Source organism: Geospiza fortis, unplaced genomic scaffold, assembly GCF_000277835.1.
Source record: "Geospiza fortis unplaced genomic scaffold, GeoFor_1.0 scaffold12, whole genome shotgun sequence".
In the NCBI taxonomy this organism is placed as follows: domain Eukaryota; kingdom Metazoa; phylum Chordata; class Aves; order Passeriformes; family Thraupidae; genus Geospiza; species Geospiza fortis.
The window spans coordinates 4805410-4824755 of record NW_005054323.1 but is presented as its reverse complement, the minus strand read 5'-3'; the positions used below and the strand labels follow the sequence as shown (position 1 = coordinate 4824755).

Genomic DNA, 19346 nt, shown 5'->3' with positions numbered 1-19346 from the left:
CATAAATGGTGCATGTGTAGAACATTAGCCATGGCACTCTCATTCAAATTCAACTCAAGGGCTCAGCGGCAGGCGGGTCACGAGCTTCAGGGAGTAGAAGCACAAGCTCCTCCATATGTTCTTGCTGCATCTTACTATGGCTATGAGTGCAAGATAAGTTCCCCAAAGAACCTAATCGTGTTCTGTAATTACAGCGCTGCTTTCTGCTGGCTAGAAATGAGGGAGAAGCTAAAACACTCCCTCATCAGATAATTTGTAAATTACTTTACATGGCGGATGCCGAACTCAGTTGGTTTTCAACTGCTGAAATTATAAATAATTGTAACAGATGTGGCAATATGGCTGGCCTCCAATAAATGAGGCCCTTGATAATTTGGCCGACCCTTTGACAGGCCAATTTAATAAAATGTGAACAAAATCTTCTTGCTAATAATTTATCATCCCTTTTCCCAATAGAATAAATTTAATTACCCTAGCAGTTAACAAGGTCACACCCAGATGCCAAACTCGGCTACAGTTTTGATAATGCAATCAGGAATTGAGAGGTGATGACAGCGTTGTTGTTTTTTTCATTACCTGGCTTCACATAAACACAGGTGGCGTAGCTTTCTTGTCAGTTTTTAATAATTACAGGCTATTATGGAATGCATAGTTAGCAGATTGAAAACCACACTTTAGTGAATTTGTTTGAGTATGATTGAGGTTCTAATGTACAGAGATGATAATGCATAACAAGCACAGTCCCTAGTTTACACCATTAGTGCACAGGTTTGATTTTTACTTGTGATAATAGTGTAATAGTTCAGCAGACAGAAAAGTTGCTCTTTTTTGGACCAGCCTCACTGTTATATAAAGGTTTATGTATTTTTTCTTTGCAGTGCTGAGACTCATTAAAAACTCAGAAAAATATTCTTTTTTAAACTTACCTGGTAACTTCCAGTATGGAGATACATCTATATCTGTCTATCTATCTGTCTGTCTATATATCTATATCTTAAGATAATTTCAAATCTTTGAAGAAAGACTGTCTTAATTTTGGTATATTTAGCCTAGTTAAATTGTCTGGTAACTTGTTCATAAGCTTTTTAAAAACTAAAATGTTACAGACAATGCTGTAAGAGCTCTTAAAAAAAAGAAGAAGAAAAAAACCATAATACTTATTAGAAACTTCTAAACCACAGTTATAAAGCTTTGTTCCAAAAGTATAAAGACATTTTAATCAATGTTTACTTGGGCTTCTGTAGTGTTGCAGTCTGTTTTTAATGTTTACTAATTAGAATGTATTAGAGCAAATAGGACTGATGTTTTCAACTTTTGCTTGCTGTGCTATGATCAGTTTTATGGAAAAAGATCCAGTTTTATTGTGTATTTGCTACTAAAAAGTTGCCAGTTCAACAAATGCATGAGGAAATGTGTGGCTAGCTTGACAAAAAGGCTTAATGAAATCCAGCCTTTTCTTTACACTTTCAGTGATGATTCTTCTAAGTGTTTTTTTCCAGACTACAAAGTAGTGTTCTTATCTTGTAATTGCATATTTTTCCCAGTAATTTGGAGCATAAATTGTATACCAGGAGATATAATCTTCCTGATGAATAAAATAAATCATTCATACTGGGTTTGGGAAATCTTTCTGATGTAGTGGCCGCATTGGTTTTAAAAAGGAATTGCATCCTTTTTTCACCTCTCTGTTCTTCTACATTAGATGATCAGAGCGTTCTTTTTCCTTTGATGTAAATCATGTGAATTTTGGAAGATGGCAAATATAAGTCTTATGAGGGTGAATGGATGGTGGAAACCCTTTTTCTGACTTGTAGGACATTTTGACAGCTCAGGGGGACACATGAGATCAAGATCCAGGCTGGGTAAGTTGTTCTTCAAGACTTGTTGCCCATCTTAGACGTATTTGCAGTGAATAGACATGAGGCTGTGACAATGGGATGCCCAAGCTGCAGAAATGAGTTTGCAAAGGATGCTGTAGTGAGCACTGCCTGTGATTTAGCTTCACAGGTGTCTAACTCAGTAACAGAGTAACAGGAAACTCTTTCTGATCATTTCATTCATTATGGCTTTGCTTGGCAGATGACACTAGATTCCAGGAGTTTTGACTGAAGAAAACTTTTAGGTATGGGCCATAGTCTAGTTGGGTGCCATAGGTCAAAATTACTGTTTTCCTAACTCAGATGTTCTGGTAATCTTGTACACCTATTTTCTGGTCTGAGCTGTATGTCTAAACTCTGCTCTGTTGCTGAGACTTTAGCTTTTACTAAGCTATAGTGTGCCTTCCGACCAGTTTGAAGCAGAGTTGAGCTTGCATCTAAGTCACAGAAGGACTGTCCAGGCTCTTTTTGTCCTCTCCTAGCCCACAGTGTTGGTACAGTACAATTGGTTTTAGCACAGCTTAGTGCTGAGAAAGCTGAGCACAAGCAGGCATCAGGATGTTACACGTTAGGCTGTGTAATTAGTCCTGAAGCTCTTAGATATCCATTCCTTTGGTATCTGCTCTCTTTTGCCAGTGTAGAAAAGTCATGCAGAAATATAGAAATATAGTGGAGCATAGCTGTATTTTTTCCATATTGTTTGTACTACTTTTAATAGGTGACAACAATGGTATTGGATTCCCTTCTGTAAGTACCGGAGATGGTTTCCCATATACTACAGGTTTCTTACAAAATGGTGCTTGTGCTTCATCTTGATTAATGCATCCAGAAAACCATCACTGGAGTCTCACTGTGAAAAGACATGTAAGAGTAGTGAGATATCTGCTTGATAGAAATAAATATTTTTTGCTCATATTTGTTGTTTAAAACATAAATGCAAGTTCTGACATTTATTTGTAATATATATTTTGCCTCTAAGGTAAGTTTCAGTATCACAGTAGACACATAATCTTTCGTAAAATAACACATGGTGTAAACTGATTTTGCTATGTGAAAGAGGAAGCCATTACTCTATTAACCTAGGCCTTGTAATACAGTAGGAGTCTAATCTAAGATGCTTAAACCTAAGAGAAAGCTTTTTATTTGCTGCACTCAGCATGTAGATTGATAGACTTGTGAAGAGGGTCACCATTATGTGTACACTGAAACGATTGTCTCATAAGAATTTTAGTTTTAGACATCAGATTCAGAATAAACTTAGGAAGTGAACTTCATGGACTTCTCTGTTGAGTTACTCTGTGAGTTACTATTTCAGTTCGTAATATGAAAAATTATAATTTTAAGGCAGAAGCTGTTGAAGAACCTAGCGCTGCCTCTCAGACTGCAATTTTCTGGATTGCAGATTTCTGATCTTTACTATGAAACTGGACTCCATCCTTCATACAGACCTTGGATGTTGACTGATTTATGCAGTCTTGAAACTCAGTAATCTGCTTTTTTTTCTGATAGTGTTATGATTTTAAAGTCATTGTTCCATTATAGCCCAAATTATTTGCCTTTTTGGCCTTAGTATTTGTAATACTTCCCTTAGTTCTTAGATTACCAATTAGAGTTTAGATGTAAAAAGTGAAAAGGCAAGAAAAGGTCACATCTCTCTTTGAGAATCTGATGGAATTGCATTTCATAAAATCATAAAATGGCCTGTCTTGGAAGGAACCTAACGACCACCTAGTTTTACGCCACTGTGACCATGGGACCGGACACCTCCCAGTAGAGCAGGTTGCTCCAAGCCCCATCCAACCTGGCCTTGAACACTACTGGGGGTGGGGCATCCACAGGTTCTCTGGGCAACCTGTTCCAATGCATCAGTACCCTCACAGTAAAGAATTTCATCATAACGTCTGATTTAAATCTCCCCGCTTTCAGTTTGAAGTCACTGTCCCTTGTCGTGTCACTATATGCCCTTGTAAAAATGCCAGTCTTTCTGCATGCATTGATCTTCAAATTCTAGTTTGCTGATAGAGTCATGTGTTTATATAGAAGAAGTTGGGTGTTCTCATAGTAACCAAATCTTTTCACTAAATAATTTGGGTTTAATAATTTTTAATAATTTTTTTTGCTCTTATCCCAAGATACGTAGACCCCAGAATTCTGGAAGTATTAAATCAAATTGATATAAATCTAAAACAAAGCACCAGCGAGAGAAGTTTCACTCAGCTTTCTATCTTGGGAAGGTCTTCTTTTTTGTCTAAAAAATTAATCTTCAACCTTCTCTTATATTTGAATAAACAAAATCTTTAGGCTAGGGGAATTAAAAGAATATTTCTCATTTTTTCAAAGATATGTTAAGTTTAACAGAAAATGATACCAAACTCCTTTTGAGTTGGAGTCCACTGATAAGCAAAACTTTTGCTTTTAAATTTATTTAATCAATTACATCTGGGTTCTTAGAATTTCTGAAAAAATTCCACAAGTATTTTTAAAAAATGAGGAGGTTTTGGGGATATCGTAGACCCAAATTCTATAGGTAAGTGTGTTTTGGTAACAGCAATCTACTGAATATTTTAAGGTAAAAGCATAGGCATTTTGGAGGTGTTAAGATCTAAGACTTGATTTGTTGGATTTAGTTTTCCAATAAATATATCTGTATAGCCATGTGGAAAGAGACTGTAAGGGTTTTAGAAAATAAGATAAATTTACCATAAAAATACTTTACAGTATTTTATTTAAAATAAGCATCACAGCATGGCAATTTCTAGGGATCTCTTTTGGAAGAAGAAAAGAGTAGAAAAATAACCTCAAAGCAAATGAAGAATAATACTTTTCATATATTGGTCATTCTAAAGTCAACAGCAGAACCTACATGACATAGCAGAGCAGGTTTTGATGTAGTCTGTGACTGATGGAGTCAACTTTAATGAAGTTATGTTTTAAAGTACTCAGTATTTCATTTTTTTTACACAATAAAATAAGAAGTAGTGATACAATAAGAAATTAATAATTAGTGACATTTCTGTAATTCTTATGGCTTAAAAGTCAGCAGCAGCAGTTGGACTCAAGGATATAAAGGTCCTTTTAAAGTTAAATAATTCTATGAGCAGTTAACAGGTGTAGACTAAAAAGTAACAGGAATGTGAATTTAAATTGTTGTAACAGATTGAAGTTGTTGACTCTTTTTTGAGTTACTAATATAGTTTTAAAGCTTGTGTTTCACATGGAGCTCTTTTTTTACATGCATCTGAGAAATCAGTAAGATGTGTGTGTCAAGTTGGTAGGTGTATTTCTCTTTTGTAAAAAGTAATAAAAATTCAAGTAATAAAATAAATTCCAGAACCTGAGTGGAACTACATTTCCCTTATCTACTGACACTATTTCTGTCTTCTCAGTTTTGTGGAATTTTTTTCATTTTTATATAGTGCTCAGGTTTTGTTCAAACAAACATGAAGTCAAGTTTACTTTAAAGCATTCTTTTGGTTGCATGGCTTGTCTACTTCTCATTTTCTTGTTTTTCTTTTTTTTTCCCCTGTAGGTTCATGAGCTAATGGTTATAAACAGGCATTTTACTGATCATAGGGGGTAATGACATCTGTTTGCGACTACATATGGCCTAAACTATGCAAAATGAGGAACAGAATGTATTTAAGGAACAGTCAGCAAAAGCACAGGCAACTTTTACCATCTGACAAATGTCTTATACTTACTGTATGAAGAGTTGAGGTTTTTCTAAAAAAGCGGTCAATATCTCTAATTTGTAATTTCTTTGTTGAAATAATGAGTTTATCTTAGGCTTTATGAAAAGCATATTCTGCGTAAATAAAATGTCTATGCCCATTTGTCTGTTTCTGACAGATACTAAGCTTACTAAAGTGCTTGATTGATTTTAAAAAACTTTGGACCACTTCACTTCTTGATTGGCATGAATTTGGAGATTTATTTATTTAACCTTTTTTTACACTGCTTTTTGTAATTTTTGTCAGTATTCCTAACTTTTTTATGTGGGGAACACCAGTGTTTGAGAACACAGTGCCACATGATGATTGTACCAAGTTTTATCTTCTCTATTGAAATGAGTATTTGTCTTAAGAATATGCGCAAACAGTTGCAAGCAAGTGATGGTGTCAGGATTCTGTTAATAAGGGATAAAATAAAACTCCTAGTTAGTCTTAAGAACGTGTCTTCTGGATCAAGTTTGTTGATTGAAGACCTCACTTCTTGCCAGCTGCTCGTCATTGCTGTCAGAACACCACTGGCAATAGAGTTTCATGAGTTTCCCCTCATCAATGTACTCCAAGGTCAGCTCAAACCACTTCCACTGGCTTTTAGTTATGCAATCAGTTAGGGAGGCTGTTTACATCATTCCTTCTCCAGCAATGGCACTGAGGTGTCAACCTCCAGCTACCTGGATGCATTGGCCATGTGGGAATTATATCATCTTTCTCTGGCACAGCTGTTAAAAAATGAATATCTGTCCCCAGCCTTATGGCACCGAGGAGAAGGTTTGAGCTAAAGCATTTCACTTTGTGATTGCCGTGAGGTCATTCAACAGGCATATTGATGCTGCTTACGCTAAGAAAGAAAGTTTTGCCCAATGGTTGTTACCAAGTGGGGTGTTACCTGGTAATGAAAACTTAACTGACCAGGAGTCAGTTGTCAAGCCATGCTAACTTGACCACTCTTGGTCACGCATACATGAGTGCTACTGAATATCAGGGTTATAACTTACAGGAGCTGCTACCACTGAAATGTGTCCTCTCTGAAAAGGTTTGGTAGCTAGGTAAGCTGATCACTGTGCGACAGCGTTGTATTGTGCCGAGGAATTGCTGCACGTGGATTGATAGCTAGGAAAGGTCCTGGCATTCAACAGTTTAACAATATAAAGTACCAACCTTGAGCAACACTGTGAGCTAGAGTCTATTTTTTCCTTTAAGTTTTCAGTTTGACCACAACACTTGTGCTGTTTAAGGATGTTATAGATACAAGTTTTAGATTTACAGTAAAAAAGTACTTTTCTGAGGCAGTTCTTAACTAACAATATGTTTAGTTCCAGAATATGCAGTTAAGGTTTTTTTGTTAGGCCAGTGATACTGAAAACTTGAAGTTTCACTAGAAACAAGTTCAGAAGGTGCAATATTTTGTCAAGAAATTTAATAGCATGTGACATACAAAATACTGTCTAATAAGTAGAATAAGTTACTGCGGAAGAAATGTCTGTATAAAACAGCCATTGTTAAGAACATAAATTTAGATTTAGAAAATAGAGTGGTGGTCTAAAAATGTTTCCTTAATATTTTGATATCTGGTTTTGATTATGCATTCATGAGTAATTTATGAGAGCAGAATTATTTGCAGCTTTTACATGTTTCTGTAATATTGTTAATATGTTTCTCTAGGCAGTTTTAAGTAAATGGGTTGCATCTGATTTTTTTGTTAACAATGTAGTATACCTCTACTGTCATTTTCTAGGTATGTCAACAGCCTTCTTTAAATGAACTAGAGGACTATATTACAGTGCAAGAATCTGAAATGGAGCATTTACAGAAAAAATTGAAGGAAGGAGATCTTAACCTAGTGGAGCATAATTTGTACACTGCAGATACTCTGGAAAGCAACAATATAAGGACTGGAAGAAAGCACGAGGAAGGGTAGTTTTATTGTCTGGTGTATATTTGTGTGAGTCAGGCTGGTGAAGCCAAACGTTTTTGCTCAAGGGCCCAGATAATAATTTTAATATCTGTTGACGCTGCTTATAATTCTGGAAGCTTGTTTGAATAGTTCCTGTGTTATCTGCCAAAGACTTGTTAAAATAGCTGTTGGGAGTAGAAGGTTTTACCTTATTAAATACTGAATAAGGGATTCTTAATTAAATGAACTATTTGCAGGATAAATTCTTTGTAGGTTTCCTAAAATGAATATTTATCAGATATTTTGTGGTGTTTGTTAGAATGACCATCTTGCACTGTAAGGAAAGTGAGACAAATATAAATGGTTATTATGATGATTTTTTAAATGAAAAATATTTTTTCCCAAATTCTTGACTTTTGGAGTGGAATATAGTATTTTTTCTAGGAAGAATGACAACAATATCCTTTGAAATTTATACTTTCAGCTTTGTATGGTGCTGAATTGCCTCTTTTGTGGAGTCTCACTGTTTGATTTAGGCATTAAACAACAATAACAACACCTATGAGCTATAGTAAATGAGTGACATTTGTAAACAATTCCATTATTTAAATGGATCTATTAAATTAGCTGAAATCATGATGCTTTTCATTGTGTTCGGACTCTTCCTCATCTATTTTTTATTGTGATTGTATAGAGTATGGGAAACTGTTAACAAGGTTGCAAAGGTGAATGTGATTCTGAATGGTATAAATAATGCACTAGTGTGGACCATCATGTCTACTTCCTCTGAAATCTTCTAGTTTATCCAAATATGGTATCTCATCACATTTTCTTAAAAAAAAAGTATGGCTTGTTCTTTCTTAATGATCCGGTACTGTATGTTAGTTTTGGGAAAAGAAACACTTTAGAACATTTCTTCAGGAGCATGTGGTGGGCATTTCTGTGAAAATGTGCTTAAGAAAAAACAAAATGCTACACAGGCAGTATAGACTGAAGAGCAGAAGGTAAGAAACAGCCTGACAAATGTGAAGGCCAGGAAGGAGGAGAGGGAGGGTTTGCTTCATGTGCTGGAAACAGGTATTTCTCTACAGCACAGGGAGAGGATCACTGTGGAGCAGATGTCAATAATATAGCTTGTGGAGGAGCCCAGGGCAAGTGGATATTTGCTCATAGAAGCCACAGCTTGTGGAGAGGAGTAGATACTGGAGCAGGTCCCTCTCTTAAATGAGCTATGGTCCATGGAAGACCTGCTCTAGAATAGGTTTATCCTGCAGGACTCCAGCCTGTGAGGCCCTGTGCTGGAGTAGGAGAAAAGTGTGAGGAGGAAAAATGGCCCAATGGGAGCTGTTAAGCATTGATTGTAAACTTTCTGCCTGCATGGCTCAGCAGGCAGTAAAAGAGTCAGGAGCTATGGAATGAAGTTATGCCTGGGAAGCTGGGAGGTTCTTTGGGGTAGGGAAGACAGTGTTAATTAATTTTTTTTTCTTTATTTCTTACAACCTAAATATATTCTAAGTGGCAGTAGCTTAAATAAATTTTCTTCGAGTCAGCCCATGATACTGAGTGGTAAACCCACCAGCTTTATCATCCTGTTTTCTCCTGTCCTAGTGGGGAAGGAAACTGGGAGAGCAGTTGAGTGGGTGTTTGACCCTTTGCCAAGGTTAGCCCCCCACAATGTCTTTTTCTGTTTCCTCAGGGGAAAGTAAATGAGACTGCTGTGTTTGTCATGAACTGTGTCAAAATAAAACAATTACACTACCTTCCTTGAATAAAACTAAATAGAAATTTTAAAGCCTATTGTAGAAAATCTCTTCCTGTTTTGATATGTAGGTCTGAGTTATGCTCTTTCAATAGTCAAGTCTGTTTGGTATGTCCACTTTTTCACAAGAGCACACAAGTCTCTATTAAAACTTTTGGGAACTCAATTGTTTAACTCCTTTGTATGTAAGGCAACACAGTAAGTGAAATTGTGGAAATACTGTGGATTTTCTAAAATGGAGAAGATAGTATTGCTGTGCTAGTACTTTACGCTTTTTCCTTTCAGTATCTTCTCATTCCCTTGTTTTTCAGCCTTTTATGACAAAATCAGAAGTCATTAGCACATGATTTCACAGAAAGAGTATGTGGGATATTCAATATTTGTTTTAAAAAGATGATCCTTTTGACTTTACAAAGACTATTGTGCTGCCCTTCATTCCCTCCTATATACGTTCCTAGGATACAAAGAACAAATAAGCATGGAATCACTTCTGATCAGAATGACACTGCTTTGATGACTTACTGCTCTAAAAAGGTTTCAAAAGCTTTGAAAGAAGGAATAGTTGGAAAGGTGTTGAAAAGAAGAGCCTGGTACAAACAGAAACTTGGCGCTACTGCGGTAAATTGAGATGTATGGCCACGCGACTGCATGCTTCTGGCTGTGTTTACATATGCAACAGCATAGATACATCTGTAGCCTTGTGTTGGTTTCTTTGTGAATTGCAGAAATCCGCGTCTTGCCTACAGCTGTACTGAGGAATAGAAACAACTTATTCTTTGAGAGGCATTTAAAAGCTTTGTTAAACGTGGTTGTGATGTCCTGTTTCTTGGCATTGTTAAGTGTGTATTTAGAGGCAGTTGTAACAATCATAGTCCTGTCTATGTGAAAAGTGGTGTAGTTGTGTGCTGTTGTGTTTGAAGATTCAGGAGTCAGTGGCTTGACCTTCCTAGAGCTCTTCTTGGAGCTTAACTTTGTGAGCAATATATGATTTCTGTTAGCTGATTAAACTGACATTCATATGTTGACTGGCTAATTCAGCAGGGTTTTGTGGTTTTCTTGTAGCTAAGCTTTCCCATTATATGGTGCATGGGAGTTAGAATTGCCTTTTATTCCCGTACATTCTATATCATTCTTCTAGGTCTATAGTGTCAAGATACTGAAAGACATGTGTTAACTTGCAGTGCTAGTAAAGTTCTTGTTGAAACATAGCGAATCAAGAATTTAGCATTTTTCTTTCTAAAACCCCCACATCTATCTGGTCAGTCTTGGGTTCAGCCTCAACAATGTTTCTGTTTCTTAAATTGATAAAAACATTATGATTTCTGCCCACTGTCCTCCGAGCTATATCTTGGCAGTCGTTGATATCAAGCCTGTAAAGAAAAAGTGCTCCTAAGACTTTTCAGAAGGAGTTCTGACTTCCCTACTTCGGTTTGGGTTTTGGGTTTTTTTTGTTGGTGGAGTTCTTTTTCTTTTATATTTTTTGTTGGTTATTTTGTGGTTTTCATTGTTTGTTTGTTTTATTTGGCTTGTTTTGGCACTTTATTCAACATGAAATCTGTTGAATTCAAGAACATGGCTATTTGCAGTTCTGTCCCATGATGTGTTTCATTGTGCAGAGAGGTAATACAAGGTTGTCTAGATATAGGCATATTTTCTTTTTATGTTTGTGTGCCTCCATTATCAGTTAATGTGTGTCCCATCCACTTGCCTGCTATTTCTTTATGCTAAATCTTCTGTCACAAAATTTCATATCTATTGTATAATAGAAACTCTGTTCATTTCTGGTTTTCTGCTATTTGGTTTAGTCTTCAGTAAAAATGTTTAAGGAACATTCAATGAAAAATATTCTGATCTGGATTCCTTTCCTGACTTGGATTAACAATCTTCACTGATAAAATTGGAGGGGCTTTTTACTCCTAAACATGTAGAAAATTTTTAAACATTACATTTTGAAGCATTATATAAATTTCTGTATATATTTAATAGAGGTATGTCAATTTTTTCTGTAGAATATGAGGACTGAATAAAAAGTTTAATGTTTATATTTGACAGCAGCAAGAGCAGTAAAGTTTGCACTTGTGAAAAGATTTTTACAGATGCCCTCTTTCAAACTGAGTTTTGCAGCAGCCCCAGGCAATCTAATTATAGTGTATTTTACTACACAGTCTCCATTGTCTTGATAGAACTCTTTACCTCCTTAGCAAAGATTGAGTTCAAACTACCTATGTGCAACTGTAAAGCCCAGATCCAGTGTCCTTTCTCCACAGACCTTTAGTCTGATCACTAAAAAGGTGGAAGTTATAGAATACATATCACCAATCCCACCCATTGTCACAGGGAATCATTTCTGTATTCGTAAGTAGTTAAAAGTTTTCTCGTTTTTTTCACATACCTTGGCTCTAGCACATTCCTACGTAGCTATATGTAAACTCTGTATGTGTGTATAATATATATATATCTATCTATACATATATATATGTATAAAAATTCTTATATACTCGTATCTGATCAGCTGTGACTAGTCTAGCAAGACAGTGAATTTTATCTTTTTTGGGGTTTTTTTCTCCTTTCTCTGTTCCTTCTCAGTTTTCTCTACCTATTAATTCTTAAGAGCCTGGTGCTGGTTGATCTATTCCTTTTCCTTTGTTGTCCTTCACTTTGGCAGCAAGCAGAGTGCTTTGACCTTCTATATCTGATTTCAGAGAAACTGGTATGTTCCAGATTTTCTCTATACCAGCATAAAGTTTACCTAGAAAGCAATTCTTGAGAAATAATGCATAGAACAGTCATACATAATATGACTGTATATAATGATAAGGGAATGTAGAGGATAGGAGGGTTGGGTTTTGGTTGCTTTTTTTTTAAAACTCTTCATTTTATTTACAAAATCGGGGACTTTGAAGATGATTATATTTTTTAGTATTTGGATTTTAAATGTACTAAAATCCTTTCCAGATGTTAGTTCTGTTTTGTTGTTGTTGTTGTTGTTGTTTGTTTTGTTTTGTTTTGTTGGGGTTTTTTTTTGGTGGGGGGTTGTTTGATTTGGTTTATTCTTGGGGGGTTTCTTTTGGTTTTGGGCTGTTTTGTTTTTTGGGTTGTTGTTTTTTTTTTTTGTTTGTTTGGATTGGTTTTGGTTTTGGTTGGGGTTTTTTTGTGAGAGTGTAACACTTTTTCTAAAAAAATTTTGCTTTGTTGTTTGTTGGACTTTCTTGTGTCTGTTTCAGGTATGTGTCATAAGCAAAAGAATCCTGAAATCAAATGACAAAAGTACATTGGAAATATTTACATTCATAAATATAAATATGAGATGCTACTCTTCTCTGATATTTCGTGACAGATTTTTTTTTTCTTCTTTTTGGAAATCCATGCTATTTAAAACGAAAATGTGGTATATGATGTCTTATAAATATTTCATGCTGGAAGGCAGTGGTCAAAGAAAAAAATGTCAGTTGCTAATTGAGATACTCTTCAAGATTAAATTAATTTAATGGACTAGTGAAAATATTGATATCTACAGTATTGAAGAAGAATTTATCCCTAATTTCTTTTATTGTCTATCAGTGTTTTCACAGAGAAAGTAGCATAATGCAACAAGAATAATCACAATTTACCTTAAGTTTCTGTTTGACTTTATGTGTTGCCACAACAGTATTTTGCCTGATTGGCATTAAGTGTGTGTTGGTATTTCACTATTCTTAACCAAAGTTATTCCAAAAATCTGAAAGACTAGTTTTATGAGGCCTTTCTTTCTCTGCCACAAGGATGTATGACTTAGAGTGAACAAGAAAGCTGCCCAGTTTAAGTGTTACTTTCACATACTCTTTCTCCAGATTGCTGTATGAAGCTGTACATAATATAAACACATATTCTTGTCTCTAGTTAGTCACATTATAGTTAATGACCATATGGTCATTATGGTATAAGATCTACTGTCTGTTGTATTTATATTCCTCAAGCATATTGTTCCTTCAACTTCACAGTGTGTTAAACTATTTCAAAGGGAAAAAAATCCTTTCCCTCTTGTTTCTGGTTGTCCTATCAAGTGTAACCTTGGACCCTTATAGAGCAATTAGACCAGCCTCTATCCCCTCCTTTGTAATGAGGTTTCTTGCATTTCTGAGTCTATAACCCTTTAGTCTTCCCTAATGGGACATCATTATTCTGAAAGAAACAATGTAAATGTAAATGAATATTCTCATTAACGAGTCACAGAGAAACCTTTAGTGGTAGCGCTGTGGTAATTCTGCTTGTTATTTCTCTGGTATTCCATGCAGATTTTTTTTTTTTATAATTCATTATTAGTATTCAAAATTACTTCTTCTTTAATTCTGCATGTCTTTCATAATCCGGTGTTCCAACTAGTTCAACCATGTCCTTGTTTTATTCTCCAGAAACCACCTGTGAAACGTTCAAGGTCTCTGTCCCCAAAGAGCTCTTTCAGAGAGTCAGAGGAACTAAAGAAGCTTAAAATAGCTGAAAGGAAGATTGAAAACTTAGAGAAGACACTACAGCTAAAGGTGAACATTAAATAAAAATAAATAAAAAGCCTGCTAGCTATAAGCTTGCATAGATAAAGATATACCAAAACAAACAGACATTTTAAACATAAAAAGTACACATACTTTTATGGACTGTCTCTTCGGATCAGAGAGCACTCTCCGTTAGTTTACCTTTTTGCTTTACAGTGTGAGTAATCTTGCAGTCCTGTGGAAGCTTAATTTAGCTGTCGTCAGTAACACATACTTGTTAAATACATTTTCAAAGTTTGTGTTTGGGTATATATATTCTGAGAAATTTATGTGTTCATATGAAGTAAATCAGAAAGTAGAAGCACTGAAAGTACAAAGACTTTTCTGTACAGTAAAGCCATGCTTTAAAATGCTGAAGTCAGCAACTTAAAAAAGACCCCTGGAAATTACATAAGTTGTGGGTCCATTAGTTGCTGGTCTAAAAGATGCTGTTTAAAAAAAAAAAACAATCCCCCTCGCTCCACCCCTTCATAGAAAATCTTAATTGAGCTTGTTTTACAATTGCTCATTTTGTCCCAGTTTCACAGATTTTTGTAGCTGTGTTTTTGTTGGTTTGGTATTTTGCTACAGAGATACAGTAACTTTTGAACAAGCTATTGGTTTAAAATTGCACCTCTGAATGCAAAATGCAAACCCTGAGTCATATTTTCTTAAACACTTAGAATTCTTCCTCTTCTTTTCTCTCCTAATTTTCCTCCCTCACCTTCTTCTCTTTTTTGTGTTGCTTATTATTGTTCAGTTATGGAATTTGAAAGATATTTTCAAGTATGTGTAGCCTAAAGGAGAATTCATTGTATTAAACATCCTATAATAAAAGTTATGTAAGTGAAAAAAATTGGAAGCTCTACCAACCATCGTGATAAGTTAATTTTAGAAAAAATGTAAGTGGGAAGTATATTTCAGCAAAATGTCACAGCTCATCCATCTGTATACTTGGGAGAATTTAAAGCATTGTCTTAACACATGTAGAGTATATGAACAGGAAAGGTTATTTAGACTTCAAATTCAGTCTTCCAGGTTGTCTTGTTCCTGGGAGACAGAAAATTAATTTTGTTTTGTTTTTTCCCTCGGTTGAGAATTCTAAGGCATGTCCCACCAGCTAAACCTGAGAATTGGCCTTTGGGAGGCTTTCTGTTCATTACTCTTTATTGGCCTACCTGACACTGATGCTACAGATTATACTGGAACTGTAGGCTACAGCTGTTCTGCTCTTGGAAGCAAAACACACTTCAGTGTCTATGGCTATTGCCTTAAATGATAGAGAGCTACACATTTCTTCTGGAAAGAGGAGTGAAGGAAAGCAGATGCAGAAGAGAAAAAACTGTCTGTGCATAACCTCATATAATAATTTGTACAATTCACCATACTGCCTTTATTTATCTTCTATTTAATCTTAAAGTATAATTTAAAAATCTGTGCATGATGTTACAGGTGTGGGATCTCTATCACAGACATCCATGATGTCTTTAAGGGCTAAATCTCCCCTTGAAAGTGAACACATTAACTTGTTGCATTTTCTCTTGACAATTTATTTGGCTTCTTTTGCAGAATGCTTTAATGGGTTGAAAAGAAGCTGTAGAGGCCCAGGTTGTCATAATAAAGACTGTTGTGGCACTTCATATTTCAGTGAGGCTACTGCCAGCATGACAGTGAACTAAGCTTCATAAAGTTAATGTCAGAACATTTATGTTGCTATTCTGTGATATCTTGATGCTAGCCTTCTCTCAGTCATTGTTTCTAGCAACAAAAAAATGGATTTGACCCACATTTTCAAAACTGGTCCTTGCATTATTACCTCGTCAAATGAAGTGTTGTCTATATGATTACTTGAAATTTTCTTGCTCAGAGAAATGGTTGCTCTGTCAATACACACACTAGTGATGCATGTCTGGAACATGAAATGGTGACTTTATACATTAGTACTTTAAAAAAATTGGTAACAATAAAAAATTGCAAAGTAACAGAAAAGGTCAAGGTCCCATTCACATGTTTTTCCCATTCTCTCAGCTGACTCATTTCTCAACAAGAAAAGTTGGCTCTTAGTATCTTCATTGCTAGTATAAATAGGGTGATCATTTAGATTCAGAGTTTTTACACAGAATTGGCTTTGTTTCTGGGATACTAAAAAGTAACAGAGCATGCCTGATTGCACCCTTGGTTACAGAAGAGAACGTCAAAATGAATAAGAGGTTTTTTTTTGCTTTATATAACAAATTATCAATCTGCTACTTAGATTGGTACAAAACTTCGGGCTTTTGTGGGTCTTTAAGAAGTGGGTAAGGGTTTGGTTGTTGAGAAGTAGGTACTTGATACAAACTAAGAATACGTTGATCTTCTCCTGTATTGCTTCTAGAGCTGTGATCACTGGTGTAGCCCAGAGGAGATAATCCTGGCTTTAACTGGAAAAGTCTCAAAACCAAGAGGAACTCTTCTCTTTGAGTTTTCTCATCCTTTTTAGGTTCTAAAGTTTTTGGAGGTAAATAAAATTAGAATATGCACACCAGTCTTCAGGGCCATCTTAATACTTGTTTGTATTAGCAAGACCACACTCACATTTACCTCATATTTCATATGTTGTCCTATTCCATGTATAGTGGTCAGATGCTGAAAATAGATGAATATTGCATCTTATCCACATAACTCTTTGTGGAAAAAACTATTTTTGTAACTATTAGGGGCCTCAGTTCTTGAAAGCCTAAGCATAGTCAAATAATTGAATCAGTGTAGTTTTTTAAATTTCCTTTTTATGGTAATAGAAAGTCAATTTCAATAAAAATTTGCATTAGTGATTAGAATATTTTGACTTGTCTGAGCAGCCTGCCAAAAGAAAAAAGGCGTAGGCAGTGGCATTTTTCCTCCTGCAGATTGAACTTTGTGTTACTGTTATTCATTATTGCATGGGAAGTACTATGGATGACAGGGGACAGCTGGAGAATAATCTGGAGGTCCAGCACTGCGAGAGATGGTTGTTCTGTCCCATGTCCATGAATGTATACAAAACTGTGTACAAGACAGTTTAGTTATGAAATATAACATAATTCAGACAGAGATTAATCTAACAGATTACGGAAATTTCAGTGAATACTTTAAATCCTGAAGTGCTTAATTCAATAGAGAGAGTGATTAGGGCGGTTAATTGTCTAATTTCTATTTCTGCAAGAGCAGAGCAAGTGATAAGGGAAGGCAATAACTGTAACAGAATGGATAATAGAACAGGTAAGCAATAATGAAAAATGCAGATTCATTAATAGGAAAGGCCAAATTCTACAGCTGGTTGCATCTCTGAAAGGGCATCGACACTAATAAGCTTCTCAGGATTTATATTGAAGATATTATTTTCTAGTGCCCTGCCAGACTTGACCAGTTTTTGCTAATGATATCAAACAATCTCAGAACAGTTGTTTCATGAACTTCTCTTGAAAACACAACATCTGTAATTGTATTCTTGTGAAAATTTCCTCTTGCAAAGCTTGGTAATGGTCTCTCTGTTCTTAGTCTAAGGTTTATGTGCTTTATGTGATTGTTTTTAATATCATTGTGGTATTTATATGAGTCACTTAAACCCAGTCAAAAGTACTTTTTTAACAATTCAAAATTTAAAAATGTATTTGGTTTAGAGGTTGTATCAGGAAAAAAAACCTATCACCACCACTTTGGGAAAGTATTTAGCGGTAGGGTCACTTTGGACTTGATTGTGTTCCTAAATGTTCCCTTTTTGTTTCCTAAGTCACTTCCAGAAAACTTCTGGTATTATGTATATAGTACCATTTGAAACTTTAGCTGGTGTCTTTCAACTTTGTGCATCATGAAAGCTGGGCTACATTTGATAAGCCAAGCTTAATATAGGTATTTTGTAGTTATGAGTACTCTGGAAAGCCTTGCCATTTTTTTATAATGGGATTCAATTTTTATTGTTTGCAGCTCTGACTATTGGTTTGTCTAATTTATTGACTAATGCTGAAAAGTCCTCCTTGCATATAAGCGGTGTAAATACTTGCAAATAAGGTATTCTGATTTATTTAGTTCTGTAGTTACTCTACAAGCAGAGCTCCCATTGAACTGAAAATGAAGCTCTGATTGCAAATTTTGCTACAGCATAATGAATTCTTTGCAGGTGAATTCTTTAGTAGTGTAGAAAAGTTTGACTTGCTTTATAGTGTTAAGTGCTTCTTTTTAGTGTTTTTTTTTTTCCAGAGGACTGTATTGTCATTTAGAAAAGTCTGGGTTTAAGCTTACATGATGTTATCCTGTAATAATAATCAAGGTGTATTTTAATTTTTGTTCTGTACTTTTTTGTATGGTTTTGATTATATAAAAGATATTGTAAAAAATGTTTTTATTTCTTGTTTGCTGCATTACTAGAGGACAAAGTCTGGGTGTTGCAGGTGTATATATATTTACAGAAACAGCTTACTATGCGTGGAAATCCTGAAGCCATTTAAATGTAAGTTTTTTTTCATGTGGCCAGTATTTCCCTTAAAAATACATAGAACAGCTTTCCACTGGGAAAAAAAAGGAAAGAAAGTAGTTTGAATGAAAAACAGTGCCAACAATCCTTTTTCAATCTATGTGTTTTAAAATGTATTAGGCTTATGCATTCACCAGATAAAAGCTGGCATTTTGGTAGTAAATTTTTAAAACTTTCAGCAGCATGAAAATAATATTTAAGTGAATTGCCAAATCAGCAGAATTTTCCAAAGTAGTAATAAGAAAACTTTGACCTCAAAGACTGTGAGTCCTGATCTTTCTATTTCAATTTCTGAGTCTCACAGTAGTTGATAAAAGAGAACTTTCCTTTCATTTGATCTGTGTAACACTCTCTTACATTTTGTCCAACTCTGATTTTGTTTTCCTGGTTTCATACAGTCTCGAGAATCGTATGAGCTAAGAGCAGCCTATGGAAAACACGAAGAAATGCTGCAGATGTTACAGACCAACTACAGAGCGCTAAAAGAGCAATTAAAGCAGTGGGAAGAGGGCAATAGCAGGTAAGTTACACAGCTCATTAAAAACATCTTCCTTACCCAAGAAATCTGAACAGAAGTATTACATAGGTATTCAAAAGAGAATGTGATTTGAAGGAAGAAGCTACTGAGTGGTGATCAAGACTATCCTTTGTTACAGCAGAATACATGGCTTACCCCTATGAGAAAAATTGTAGTTGAAACCAAGGGGAAATATATTGAGCTGACACCTTGACTTATTTAATTTAGGCTCTCCTTGAGAGCCTGAGTACTGGACAAAGGTCAGCTAGGACTGCTTAGTTATGTTTGTCTAATTCCTCACTCATTTATTTTGTTGACTGTATGTTTTTAATTTTCTGTAACACAGCAGTTGCTCATTATGTTTCAAATAGTTTTTAAAAATAGTTTTATTCATTAAAATATAGAAATAATACCCTCTCTAACATTTATTGATTCATATATTAACTGAGGCTAAAATCTCCTTCCTTACAGGGGAAAAGTAAAATAACATGTGCATGAAAGCAAGGTGTTTTTATCTGTTAAATTATTTAAAAATAAGTTATTTCTGATAATTTTACAAAAAAGGCAGTAATAT

At 35.2% G+C, this 19346-nt stretch overlaps 1 protein-coding gene across 1 annotated transcript in view; it reads left to right on the top strand.

The window, feature by feature from the left end:
* CNTLN (centlein) overlaps positions 1-19346 on the top strand; it is a 178819-nt gene that overhangs the window by 69565 nt on the left and 89908 nt on the right. The window contains 3 exon segments of the mRNA XM_031056874.1: positions 7341-7535; positions 13650-13710; positions 18652-18775. Coding sequence (XP_030912734.1) covers positions 7341-7535; positions 13650-13710; positions 18652-18775 — 380 coding nt within the window.